This window comes from Nicotiana tabacum, chromosome 3 (assembly GCF_000715075.1).
Source record: "Nicotiana tabacum cultivar K326 chromosome 3, ASM71507v2, whole genome shotgun sequence".
Lineage (NCBI taxonomy): Eukaryota > Viridiplantae > Streptophyta > Magnoliopsida > Solanales > Solanaceae > Nicotiana > Nicotiana tabacum.
Window position 1 is genome coordinate 189,552,358 of NC_134082.1, and position 14,066 is coordinate 189,566,423.

Consider the following 14,066-nt stretch of genomic DNA (forward strand, 5'->3'; position numbering starts at 1 on the left):
TATATGTATTAGCCAGGGAACTTTATCCATTATTCAACACTAACATATTGAGAACCCAAAGCCTTATGCCTGACTACAAAGGTCCCAAACTATTCTTTAACCCATGCTAAATTTGGCATTAACAACCCATCCTACTGATGATAAAACCAGATGCATTTTCACAATCAACCAAACATTACTTAATTTTAATACTGAACCACAGAGTTTCCAGCAACAATTCCAACGAGCAATTCATGTGATCAATACTAAACATAAATGAAAGATGCAAGACTCAAACTATTAGCTCGAATAACAACAACACTCACTAAATCCCATTCATAACAGTCCTAACACACAAGTATTTGAGAAGGAGTTCATCTAATCTAGAATTAAAATAACAAAACCAGAGTTCAAGCATCTTCCTAAAATATACAGCATAAGTCATGACTGAATACAATAATGTTCAGGTAATCAAGCCAATTTAGACAAGAAAACACATGAATAAATCATTTAAAAACAGAGGCCATTTATTCACTATCTAAATCAACTACATAGCTTCCCTTTACATCTCATATGCTACTTCAAATGTTGAAGCATACCTGAAAATGAAGGTCAAAGGAGGTAGGATCAACAGTAATAACAACAACAATCACCAGCAGCAACAACAAGCCCAATCAAGCAATATCTCATACAACTTTAAACCAAATTTAAAGACCAATTCTAAACCTGTTGAAATTGTTTCAGAAGTTTAAAAAATAATTCTCAATCAGTGAAAACTTCAATGGAACAGTAGAATTTTCTTCCTATATGTGTATATCCGTGTATGTCTTAGCCCTCAATTTTCAGAATTCTTAGAATTTAAATCTCTTTCTCATAATAAATCTCTTAAGCTCTCTTTCTGTATCTATTTCCTATCTCCTCCTCTCTCAGAATGTTTTCCTTTTTTCCTATCTCCTCTCCTCTCCGAATCTCGTCAATCCCAGTATTTTTAGAATGTTTTCTTCTTCTATTTCTTAAGCTCTCCCTCTTAGAATGTCCCTCTTAGAATGTCTTTTGTATCCTGATTTTCAGCTCTTTTAAATAGATAATTAGCTTAGTGCCTTCTCCACTACCAATTCACCTTTTCATTTCTTAATTGTCCACTAATTCAGTGCTTTTAATTAATTCAGTAATGCAATTTCTACCCTACCACTATTAGAAGTTTCTCAATGAGTGACCACTTGCATAAATCAGTCAATTATTATACACATTTAACCAAACTCAAGATAATTTTTAATTTAACCGACTAAGTTATTAGACGAGATATGATTTCCAAATTCTAAACAAACTGACCACACAAACCTATGAAACCAAGAACAAATTCACCAACATTCTGAAAAATCAAACAACGAACAGAAAAATAGTTTATTCCAGAAGATTGGTCGAGTTTTCTATTGAAATCGACTAGAGAAAAGAAAAAGAGATGAGGAAAGACGAACATCAGAATAAGACCAATTAAGCTATAAATATAGAAAATAGGACAGAAGAACTCACCGGTCAGTAGTAACTGAAGAGAACCTTCGAATCTTTAAATTATTTAAACCAGATCTTGACTTTAACTGTGTGTTCTTATCAAGAACACACAGATAAAGTCAAGATTAGCTTAAAGTAACAACGAATCTTGACTCTGTAGTTTTAGGTTTAAAACTTAGATTCACTATTCGACATGTTCTGGTTTAATTTGAGGGTAATGAGTCGTGGATTGAGGAAGAGGAGAGGGAGGGGGCTTCAGGGTGTTAATTTGGGAAGGATTGGAGCCGGCGCCGCCACCGGAAGGCTGTAGTGAATGGTGGCGGTTGCTAGGGTCCGTCCCTTTAAATCTAGATTCGAACAGTTCTAGGGATGTTCGAGGGAACTGGAACAGGGATTTGGTATGAAGGGCTTGTGATGTTCATGGGGTATAGTTTTCAGGTGGATTGGAGCCTGCGCCGCCACTGGAAGGTGGTGGGGAATGTTGGCGGCTGGTCTCTAGGGTTTGGGGTGAGGGAGACAATAGACGAGATGGGGGGGTTCTGAGGAGGCGGGGTTTGTTTGGATATATATATACTGGGGTGGAATTATATCCAAACCGTTTGATCAAATGAGATCAACAGCTTGGATCAATCACTTAATAGGAACGACGTCGTTTAGAGATCGGATCGGTCTCAGATGAAACGGGTCAGATTCAGGTAAGGCGGGTAAGGGGTAAAATCTTAGTCGTTGGATGAAATCAAATCAACGGCTCAGATGAATGGGTGGTACAACGACGTCGTTTGAATTGTAAAGGGGGCGGACCGGGTTGGGACGGGTCTAAGCTGATTTTTGGCTGGGTTTGGCTAGGTTTTGGGCTGGACTGGGGTAAAACGCCTTGAGCCTGGAATTTTTAATTAAATGTGGCCCCAAATGGATTTCTTATTCTCTTTTATTTAATTCTTTTCCTTTTCTTTTCTTCATTTTTCTTTCGAAAATTTGGAATCAAAATCCTAATTAAATTATAAAAGACCTAAATTAGCTTAAAATATTAATTAACTTTAAATAACACCTATCACAAATAATTAAACACTTAAATTAAAATAAAATCACACAATTTGACCAAAATACAAAAATATGTTATTTTTTTGTGAATTTTCATTTTTGTAAAACACCTCATTATTAATTAATTCTAAAAAATGTAAAAATCAAATCTTAAATTCAAATGCTATATTTTTTTGTATTTTTGATGCATTAATAAAATCAAACATGCACACAAATACATGCAAACAATCAGGAAAATTACACAATAATTCCTAAAATAACACATAATTAAAGTCAAGATCTAATTTTGGGAATTATTTTGGAGTAATTCGTATGAGGCAAAAATCACGTGCTCACAGTGACTCCAGAGTGACCTCCCAAACTTGTGGAGTAAATTTGTTGTAATAGTCAACTGAGTACCACTTCCAATCCAAACCTTACCTTTGTATTTCAATATCTCATTTTGCAAGGCCACATTCTCTACAACTACAGGGTCAAAAAGGATTTGAGTAAAATTATGAGTTACTTATGGATCTCCTTCATAGTTGCTAATTATCTCCTCATAGGTTGTACTTTAGAAAGGATATTACAATCAACACGGGTCTCATGAATTCTAGAGTGTGCATCAGCTATAATATTGTCAATACCCTTGTTATATTGTATATCGTAATTGAGGCCCATCATTTTAGTCAAGCCTTTATGTTGCAGAGTAGTAGAGATCCTCTAGTCCTTGAGGAACTTAAGACTAAAATGATCAGTTTTACTGATGAAGTGATTAGGGTGTAGATAATGTCTCCATTTATCAATTGCCATCAATAAAGCCATCAACTTTTTTTTATACGTTGATAAACCTTGGTGTTTCAGGCTCAACAGTAGGCTCAAATAAGGTATAGGTTGCTTATCTTGTAACAACACAGCACCAATACATGTACCACATGCATTTCCACAATAAAAGTTTTATTAAAATTTGGCAATGCCAACAAAGGAGTAGAAGTCAATGCCCTTTTCAACTGTTGAAATGCCTTATTTTCTTCTTCACCCTATTCAAAAGAACCATTTTTAACAGAAATATCAAAGGTTTACTAAGCTGAGCATAACCCTTAACAAACTTCCTGTAATAGTCGGTGAGACCTAGAAATCCTCTTAGATCCTTGATGGTTTTTGGCTGAGGCCAGTCCAATACTGCAGTCGCCTTGCTAGGGTCTGTCCCCACCCTTTCTCCAGATATAACATGCCCCAAGTACTCCATCTTATTCTGAGTAAAGTCACATTTAGATCTCTTAGCAAATAATTGATTCTCCCTCAATAATTGTAGAATAATTTGCAAATGATTCAAATGATCCTTCAAAGACACACTGTAAATAAGTATGGCATCAAAGAATACAAGTATAAAACTTTCTGAGATAAGGACCAAAAACTTGGTGCATCAGTGACTGAAAATTCGCAGGTGCATTAGTAAGCCCAAAAGACATCACCATGAACTACTATAAGCCATGGTAAGTTCGGAAAGCAGTTTTGTGCTAATTTTCTGTCTTCATCCGAACTTGGTGGTATCCTGATCTCAAATCCACCTTAGAAAATATTTTGGACCTATTTAGCTCATCCAATAGATCTTCCACCATTAGAATACGGTATTTGTTATTAACTATCAATGAATTGAGTCTCCTGTAATCCACACATAGCCTCTAGGTATTGTCTTTCTTCTTTACTAGTAAGGCAGGAGAAGCAAAGCATGAATGACTAGGAACAACAATTTAGGATTTCAGCATCTCTTCAACGGTGTTTTTAATGGTATTCTTTTGATCAAATGAGTATATATATGGCCTCAGATTGAAGGGTTGTGCTCCTGGGACTAATGGCATTGAAAGATCATGAGTTCTTAGTGGAGGTAGCTCCTTAGGTACATCAAACACACCCTGGTACTTCTGCAATAATGATTCCACCTCCTTAGGCAACTCAATCTTAGTTTCCATTTCATGATTGGACTTCAAGATACAGATTACAGCCACATTTTCACATAAGTTTTTACTAATAAGTTTTCCTTATTTATCTCCCTCATTATGAACAAGAGAAGAACTTTCCTGGTGTCCCATCAAGGTGACTAATCTATCTTCCAAATAGAAGAACAAACTAGGGGGCTGGTATTTAGGACAAGGGGTGAAAACATATCCAGCCAGTTCATCCCAAGAACCAAGTCACAACCTCCTACCCTCAGTACTCCCATATCAAAACAAAAAAAATTCATCTCGCATTTGCCACCAGAATCGAGAACAAACTTTATCACAATTCATTACTTGCGCATTTGCTATATTTAGTTTCATGGCACAGGGAATCACCTCTAATTTGAGACTCTTAACAACTTGGGATCTACAAAACTGTGAGTAGACCCGGAGTCAATCAAAATAGATAAGGGTATTTTCTTTGCATAACCTAAAATTTTTATTGTAGAGGGAGAACTGGGCATCCCCAAAGCCATTCAAAGAGATATTTTAGCTTACACTTCCTCCTGAACTTCCTCTCCTGCATCATTCTTGTTTTCACTAGCTTTACCCTCTTCTTGCAGAGCCTACACTTGTTCCATAACTTGCATCTGGGCCTCTGGAATCTCACCTTCCCAAGTGATGGTATTAAGTATTTTGAGCTTACGTTGGTGGCCAGGAAAATACTTCTCATGACATCTATAACAAAAACTTTTATCTCTAGTGGCATCAAAAAGACTGTTTGGTTTGAAGAAAACTATTGGTCAGGGAACAAGGACCTTATTGTTGGAGGTTTAGAGGTTGGTTATAGGTTCCCTGGTAAGACACAATGGCTCTAGAATTGGTTAGAGGGTGATTTGGGTAATGGGAAATTCTAGGAGTAGTGTTTCTGGTCAAGGCTCTGAAAGATGCTTCATAGGATTTAGCTATTTCGTATGCATCCATTAGAGATGCATGATTGGCTAAACTTACTAAGGGCTTCAACTCATGTTTTAATCCACTAATGTAACTAACAATAAAATGAGTTATATTCAGAAGAGGGTTTACCAGTAACATGTAGGATTTGAGTTCATCAGACCTTTCTTGATAGTTATCCACTCATCCAGTTTGTTTTTTATTATTGAACTCATCAACAATTTCAATGGGTCTGACATTTCCAAATCTGCGACACACCTCAGCACAAAACAGAGGCCAGTTGGTACCCTTTTTCTCCAAGATATAACTATCAAACCATATATTTGATTTATCCTTCATGTGTATTGATACATAACTCATTTTACTCTATTCCAGAATTTGATAGATATCAAAAAACTGCTCACACTTCCTTATCAAACCTCTGGGATTGAATCCTGTGAACTCCGAAAAATTGATTTTTGCTTTAAAAAGTTTTGCAGATGATTCTGGAGTGGGAGTAGCTGTAGCAATTGCATATAAGGGAAGTAAATGAGGATTCCAGGTGGTTAAAGTAGTAGTGGGCAATAGAATAGTACTTGTAATGGTAGGAGTAACAGGGGGAGGCTGGAAAAGACAAGGATGTGAAGATTGTGGTCAGTGAGCTCCGATTAGGCAAAACAGGAGAAAAAGTGAAGCCCCTTCCTATAGGGTAACTCGTAGGAGCCGAAACTGGAGTTACTTGAGCACGAGAGTGTGATGCATGTCCAGATTCACATATAACTATTGGTCCTGGAGCTTCCGACATCGTAAATCTTGAAGATGGAGGTTGAGCAGAAACTCCTGCCATCTTCACTGCGTCAAGTTGAGATATGATTAGTTCGAGCTTCCTATTAGTCTCTTGGATCTCGCGCAGCTCCAAGGAGAAATGATTCTGGTTGGATTCGAGCCTCTCAAATCGTTGGGCGTTATCAGTTGCCATAGCTTGAAGCTGAGTTTCGAGCTTTTTCGTACCATCTTCAAGTCCTTTGAATTTCTGAGTTTCCGCTATTACCGAGCTTTCTGCAGAATCGTGCTGCTCTGATACTATTGTCACGAGCTGAGCTATGAAAGAGCTCAGTCATGAAGAAACATAATTTGAGAGAAGAGAATAGAGGAAGAAGAAGATAGAGAAAAATTAGATAATATTTCTGATGATTCTGAAAATGAGTACACTGTGAGCATGTAACGAAGCCAACCTAGGATTCTCTATTCTAACAACATACTAGCCACGTGTCTCTAATATAACTACAAAAATTAAAATAGACTGAATTAAAAATAGTACTAAACTTAGGACTTGCCACTAATTACAACATTAGCTAGCTTAATTCTCGACAAATAATGGCGCAACGAGGGAGAGGGGAGGGGGAGAAGTAAAGAAGAAAAAAAACAAAAAAGCCAGAGGTGCAAAAAAATGAGATAAGGAAAAGAAAGGTGGTAAAATACTAGTACTAGTAGTATTAGATCCAATTTTATTAAAAAAAATCTGAAATTAAATACGGTATAATCAAAGTGTACTGTATTGTACTGGATAGGATTAGCCAAAAGTCAAAATATTGGCCATTTCACATTAATTAGAAAATACTCTAGAAAAGAGGTGCAAAGAACATCTAATACACTCGATCCAGCTAATTCCTGTAACCTTTCTTCTCCCAAACATCTTCTATTATCATTCTCTTCCGTCCCAAGAAGAAACACACACACACACATCGGAGATCACAAAAAACTCAATAACTTTCCAAATTCTCCAATACCCATTTCCAGTTCTCCATTTATGGCATCACCAAAAAAGCCACCGGCAGAATCCGACCGACCACCGACGGCGATCATGCACCAACCTGCATCCCCACGTTTCCCTTCCGGAATACCCACTTCACGCGCCAATCGGAAGATCGCTATCGCCGTCGATCTTAGCGACGAAAGCGCTTACGCCGTCAAATGGGCCGTCCAAAATTACCTCCGACCAGGTGACGCCGTCATTCTCCTCCACGTCCGTCCTACTTCCGTCCTCTACGGCGCTGATTGGGGTGCTATAGATGTCTCCGTCGACACTACAAATGAAGAATCACAGCAGAAATTAGAAGATGATTTTGATAACTTCACAACTACAAAAGCTAATGATTTAGCACAGCCACTCGTTGAAGGGAATATACCGTTCAAGATTCATATAGTGAAGGATCATGATATGAAAGAAAGGCTGTGTCTTGAAGTAGAGAGGTTGGGTTTGAGTGCAGTGATAATGGGGAGTAGAGGGTTTGGTGCTTCGAGGCGTAGCATAAAAGGAGGGAGGCTCGGTAGTGTGAGCGATTATTGTGTGCATCATTGTGTTTGCCCTGTTGTTGTTGTTAGATATCCTGATGATAAAGATGGGGTTGCTGCTGCTGATGCAAATGAAGGTTCAGTTATAAAAGAGACAGATGGGGTTCTTCACCCTGTACCCGAGGATGAACCAATATACCATGATGCCGAGGATAAAGCTGCAGGTATATCTTATTGATCAGTAATATCTTTGCAAGTAGGCATTCTGTATGTTTTTTGTGTAGTGATATAAGTTTTGTTTGAATGATTGGATGTTGATTACTACCTCAAAGGTCGTAACTTTGTATGATGGTTTATGCATTTGCACCTTTGTCTTTGAATCTTTTTGTGTACCTTTAGGTATGTGAAAGTGGTCTGTTGTAATTACTCCATCAAGGAGTTTGATTATCAGCTAGGAAATGAGCTGATGTGGTTTTATGTTGCAATCAGCTAAGCTAGTTGTAAGTAATGCCTTATCAAATTTTATTTTGTTTCTTTACCATTGGATGATTTATTACAGGAGAATTTTATGGGGTTGTAGTCTGCGAGCAGGGTTTGACTATTTCACTTTGATAGTTTATTTTGGTTTTCTGTCTTATGTTCCCCTTTTTAGCCGTGTTCTCGTGTCATATTCTGAGCTGGGATACATATGTAAGCTTGTGCTTCTGACCAGTAGATGATGCACCATTAACTGCATTTGGATTGCTGGGGTAAAATGTAGGAGAATAAATAATGTCATGGTTAATCTAGTAGAGATAATTTAAATTTTGTAAAAAAAAAAAAACGTCTCTTTTTCCTCCTCCCTCCCTTGAACTCTATTAGTTCTGCACATTCAACAACCTAAGCTATCCTATCTTTCCTTGGAATATCATGCTTATGCCTTTTCAATGCTAGAACATCTGCATTTTAGTTTGGGCATTTTTTATGCTGTTCACATATGCAAATGCATCTTTGGTACAAGAAAATTCAGAAAATACATAGCCACGAATAATATGGCATATTGTGAAAGAAAAGAAAGGGAATGTTAGTTCCAGCCTCCACCTTGTGCTATTCTTTTTGGCTGCAAAAGATAATGTTTATATAATAAAGATAAACATTACATATTTTAGCATCATTCATATGGTTTTGCTTCTAGCATAAGTGGTTTCTGATTTGTCTGCCTGTAGTACCTTTAAGGCAAAAACGAGGAATGAACTATGCCAATACTATTAGTCAGTTGCATATTGCTTCCACATTTAGCTAGTTTATCTGCTTACCTTGTAATGTTCCCTAAAGTTGTGCTACCTTGTAGGTATGTTCTTGAACCCTCTTCCCTTTTCCGGTGACGAATTTGATTTATTCCACGTGACCATGTTTTTGGTTACTGCTAAACCCTCTTCTTCACGAGAACAAAACCATTACTGACACTCGAACTTATCAAGAGTATCAACTGAAAGTTGCAAAGCAAGTTCTCACTTGACAATTTAGTTTTCTCTTGTCTGTCTGTTTTATTCTGTTGCTTCTCACTTGAGTTCTCTGATGACATGGCTTTTATTTTTCAAAATCAAAGCTGATTGTGAACTATCTCGATAGTTGGTTTGTTTGAGGGGATTGTTTTATTCTTCAGGTTCGGCCTTCCCGCTTAAACGTAATTCTGAATTTTTTTAGAAGATATGGGTTAATAAAGAAGTCAATATGTGGTTTTTCCTAATAAGCATGGATTTTAAAGCTAAGCTTTGCTTTAAGCATTCACTCCTCCTAGTAGTAATGGAACTCTTCTACTGCTACTTTATGGAAGTTGCATCATGTATTAAGCAAGTAATTCTTGCTTTAAAGTGCATGTCCAGTTGTTCTAATATGCAAGTTTTCTCTCAGAATTTGTACATGTCATTTGTAGACTGCCTTATTCTTACACTGTGGTTACCGACAAAATGTAGCTGAAAATTGAGTATGTCTTGTTTTCGTGATGACTATGGAAGCTAGTCTTGTGAGTATGAAGTCCCTTTTCACCACTAAAGGTCCATTACTCTGCAATCTTATTCACATTTTTTTCAGAATAATTGCTTAAAATTCCTTTATTTGAAAGAGCCATTGAGAAGTCAACCTTTCCCTCATGTTTTCATGGAGTATTTGGTGTCATAAAAGACTGATCTCTTTTTCCTATTAGTAATGTATTTGGATCTTTTCTACCCTAACTTTCCTAATCTGAGATATTTGCAAATAATTTTCTTGGACTAATAATTATAATCTAGTTTCCACTATCTTCAATATGTTGTTCTCCTTATATAATTTAACAGTTTTCTCTCTATCTCATAATTAACAAAATATTTTGGAACCAGCTGTGTTGTGTTTCAGCACCTAACGTCTTTGATACTCACCAATTATTAATTTTTGCAAAAGAACTGTCCGTCTGTTGGATAATCGATTAGTAGAGAGCAATAATTGTTGTGTATCTTCGCGTATTCAATTCAACAATGAATCAACTACTAGTATGGTTGAGAAATAACTGTCTAATCGTGCTATTTTAGTTCTTTGTGGAAAAAAAGATTGACCTGTTTAAGTTGTTGATATAGTACTATTTGACAGTCAGCTACATTTCTAGAGATGTTGTTGTGGGGCTTTTATCATCAAGTACCATCAATTGGATAGTTTGTTCTCTTAAGTCACCTATCAAAAGAAGCTTTTTCACCTAGGTTATTTTTAGATGGGAGAAGGGGGAGAAAGAAAGGTAAGCAACATAAAAAGATTTCACTGTGGAGGAGATAGGTGCAACTGCTGGTATGTAGGAAAGGTAACAATAGAGATAGACAAGGAATGAACAGTGTTTCAAAAGCAGGGTTACGGTGATCTAGGTCTGAATTGGTGTTGACAAATACAGGTTGAGGAGACGGAGGTAGGGAGGCGGCGTTTTGAATTAGGCATGTGGATGGTTGCTGGTAAAAATGGTGGCAACGAGGAGAGAGGGAGGGTGATGTTCAGAGGAGGTGGGTGGCGATTGATACAAGTGGAAAGAGAAAATGCTGGCCCTATCATTCAGATTTCAGGGCATGGTACTTAGTAGTGCAGGGTGAAGGAAGTTGGGAACATTCAACTTGAACACATTGCTTCTTCAGCACTGACATCTAACATCAGCGTCGAATGTTCTCCAGTTGAAAACTAGATTTTTGACCCCCGTCTGGTACCAACCTTGCATCTTGTGATCTCACTGAATTATGTTAGTTTTCCAGCTCCCTAATTTGTACTTCTTGCATCTTTCCCTTTTCTGACAAGTGAGAGCTATAGTTGGTTTGACACGCCATGACTTTTCAGCACACCACTAAGTGGCATTCTGCATTTTCACCATGCAGATTGATTGGACGATATTATTATTTTCTTTGAATTAAAGATGGAACAATTGGTGTATAAATTTTAAGCAGTAAGGTCAATGAAGCAAGAATTTGGGTAGTGTCGGATCTTTGTTGTAGTGTGCCAAGGGGGCCAACTTTAAAAGGGGAATGTTTTTTGGAAGTGCTATTTAATAATTTTCATGCATAAATAGTTTTAAGCTTATTAACTGTATGTGTATGTACAATTTAAACCTGGATTCTGATCAATCAGTGGGAGGAGAATTCCATGGAAATTTATGACTCAATAGGCAATAAAAGATTGAAATATTATTGAGTATTTGCAATTTCTAAATGGCTGCTTCTAACCACCCTTCCTTTAATGTACTGATAGTCACTGGACACCTGCCCCTCTAAACTGTTCCAAAACCAATCTTGAAAGCTGAGATAAGATAATATGGAAATGTTATCAAATGGCTTCTTAAAGCTTAAAATAGAGTGGTATGAGGTGTTTGTTCTCTTTTCTGTCTGTTTGATTTTGTTAGTTTTTGGTACCTTTTTTAATTTGTGAGTAAATTCCTTTCAAATTGCTGTCTTCTACCGGTACCAAAAGGAAAAATCCATTGAAAAAACAAGCCTTTCTTTCTGCACTTAGAATTGCTTCCATCTAAACAATACTCTGTCATTCGATTAAATTCAAATCATGTTTACTGGCTGTTCTGGATGAGATTGCTGATACCTAAGCTCTCCTCGTTATGCAGATTTGGAGAAGGCTTCTTGAGTAAGTTGAAGGTGCAGAGATGTTAGAGTACTCTAGTGAGACGGAGTTGGTTTTGGTGTGGGCATGGGCCATTTGGAAAATGGGTTTGGTGGTTTTCAGTGCTTTCTTTCTGCTTATGGTTGTCTTCTGTGTTTCGAGTTTATGAAGTTTGAAATGCTTGTTATTGTTCATGAGCTTCTTCTCTTTGTTTTAGGTTTTAAAAGTGGCTGCCTGCTTTTTATGTGGAATAACTATCTTTTGAAGCTGCTTTGTTCAACTTTCCATGTTGATTGCATGTGCTTGCTACTTTGCCTGAACTTTTTCTCTTATTCTGGATAGTTGCTTCTTCTTTTCTTTCTATTCAACTTTTTTTTTTTTTTTTTTTTTGAGATTCAATTGCTACAATCCTATGTGTCTCAGATAATAAAGATTCATAGGTATAGTGTCCCCAAGCTAGAAAGAATCCTTTAATTGTTGAAGGGACACTTTTCCTATTTTTTTAAGGCATATTACAGTAATTGTATCACAAATTGAGCCTTAGATTTATCTGAAACTCGCAGTTTCTAGATATAGATAGCTGAACTGGTTCCCTGTTCCTACACCCCACAAATAGCAATATGGCCTTCTGTTTTATTTTCTTTTAATGTAGTTTACATAATGGAATTGGTTTAGCTTGGAGAAAATGTTTTTCTTATCATTTTGGATATCATTTCTTGGATTATTTTCTAATATTCAGTTAGGTATGATTCTGTATTAGGCGTAGGATAGTGTATGAGGATAATGTTTTGACCATCTTTTCAAGTATAAAGGTTTGACAGCAACTTGATTAAATAATGATATGGAGTTGGAGTTGGGATTTTTATCAAAGACAATTACTTTTGCCAGCACAAGTCACTGAATTCATTTTTCTTATTTTAGTGGCAAATATTCTTTGAAAAAAATATTTACTATAACTTAAGTAACCAAATACTGGAAAACCCGGTAGCTACTTTTTGCCATACCAAATGGTCCAAACCCACGTCTTGCTTCATATCCTGAGGACATGGCATGGCATTGGGGGCATAATCATGGGAAACAATCTATGTGAAGTTTGCAATTACTACATGTTTGTTAAGTGGTGTTTTAGCATTAAAAGTAAATTTCAAAGAAGAATTTAATGGGGTGGACCCTGGTGGGGTTGCAACTATCAACTCAAGTCCTACATTAAGGGGTCATTTGGTATGAGGTATAAGTAGATATAGTGTTGATATAAAAATTTAATACCATCTTAATACTTTGTTTGGTTAGCAAATCTGGTACAAGTTATCCCGAGATTAAAATTAGTACTAGGATAATGTATACCTTGTATGGTTGGAGTAATTAGTGTCGGGATAACATATACCTTCTTCTTAGAAATGATGTAATTGTCATTTTTAATATAACATACCAAACAGTGGATAAAAAATAATCCTAGCATAATTAATCATAACATAACTTATCCCAGCATAAGCCGTATTGTAACCAAACGACCCCCAACAGTACATGGAATTTCTAAGGAAATATCTTCAGTGATATTTTGGGAAGTATACAAGCTGAGCAAGGTAAGTGCATCTTTAATTTTATGTCTAAACTTTAATTTTTCACATATACACACAATTTCAATTAAAAGTAGACGAACTAATAGAACTCGCCCTAAATCTCGTATTTCTAAGACCAGAATTGCGAAATGTTAATGCTTTGCAGGTGTTGTTTTGAAAGGAAGAAAGAAGTGATAGGGGAACTTATTCCCAACAAAAAAAGATGGAGACCTCAAAGTATGTACTCGAAATTTGTCAGAAATTGGAAGAAATAGAGTGGTTAAGAACCAAAAGAGCAAAGAAAAAGGTCAATTTGGGGATATGTTCCAGAACCATATATGTCCATCAACAGTCACTTCAGATTACAGCTCAAAAATTCGAGTGCTGCTTTTAGTGAATGAGAAGCATCTTCTATTCATTTCTGGTGGCCAAAGAGAGCAAGTTGGCAATTTTTTTAACTTAGACTAAAGTGTATTCAGATTTGGTATATAGGCATACTTAAGCTTGAACAACAATACGCCCTTCTTTATTACATTTAACACTCTATACTAGAGAAAGGAATATCTCTGTGTCATCATCTACTCTTAATATGTGACAAAATCTTGTTTACTTCTGAGTTCTGATGATCAATAGAGGGAACAAGTGTCTAACATCTTTTCGTCTTATCCTTCCTTGGTCCAAAAATTAGACAGCTCTTTTCCCTCTCTGGACGTTCCACATTGAGATAGAA

The 14,066-nt window shown here is 36.6% G+C and overlaps 1 protein-coding gene across 1 annotated transcript; it reads left to right on the top strand.

The window, feature by feature from the left end:
• Positions 1-7,005: 7,005 nt before the first annotated feature.
• LOC107763703 (universal stress protein PHOS32-like) lies at positions 7,006-12,097 on the top strand. The gene is made up of 2 exons (XM_016582199.2): positions 7,006-7,903; positions 11,782-12,097. Exons 1-2 carry the CDS (start codon positions 7,195-7,197, stop codon positions 11,799-11,801), a joined length of 729 nt encoding a protein of 242 aa, XP_016437685.1. The 5' UTR covers positions 7,006-7,194; the 3' UTR covers positions 11,802-12,097.
• Positions 12,098-14,066: the final 1,969 nt, after the last annotated feature.

Bases quoted from the DNA above. Each gene is read 5' to 3' on its own strand.
- LOC107763703 (XM_016582199.2), top strand. From the start codon at position 7,195: ATGGCATCACCAAAAAAGCCACCGGCAGAATCCGACCGACCACCGACG. The intron at 7,904-11,781 runs GTATATCTTATT...CTCGTTATGCAG, and splicing joins TGCCGAGGATAAAGCTGCAG to ATTTGGAGAAGGCTTCTTGA.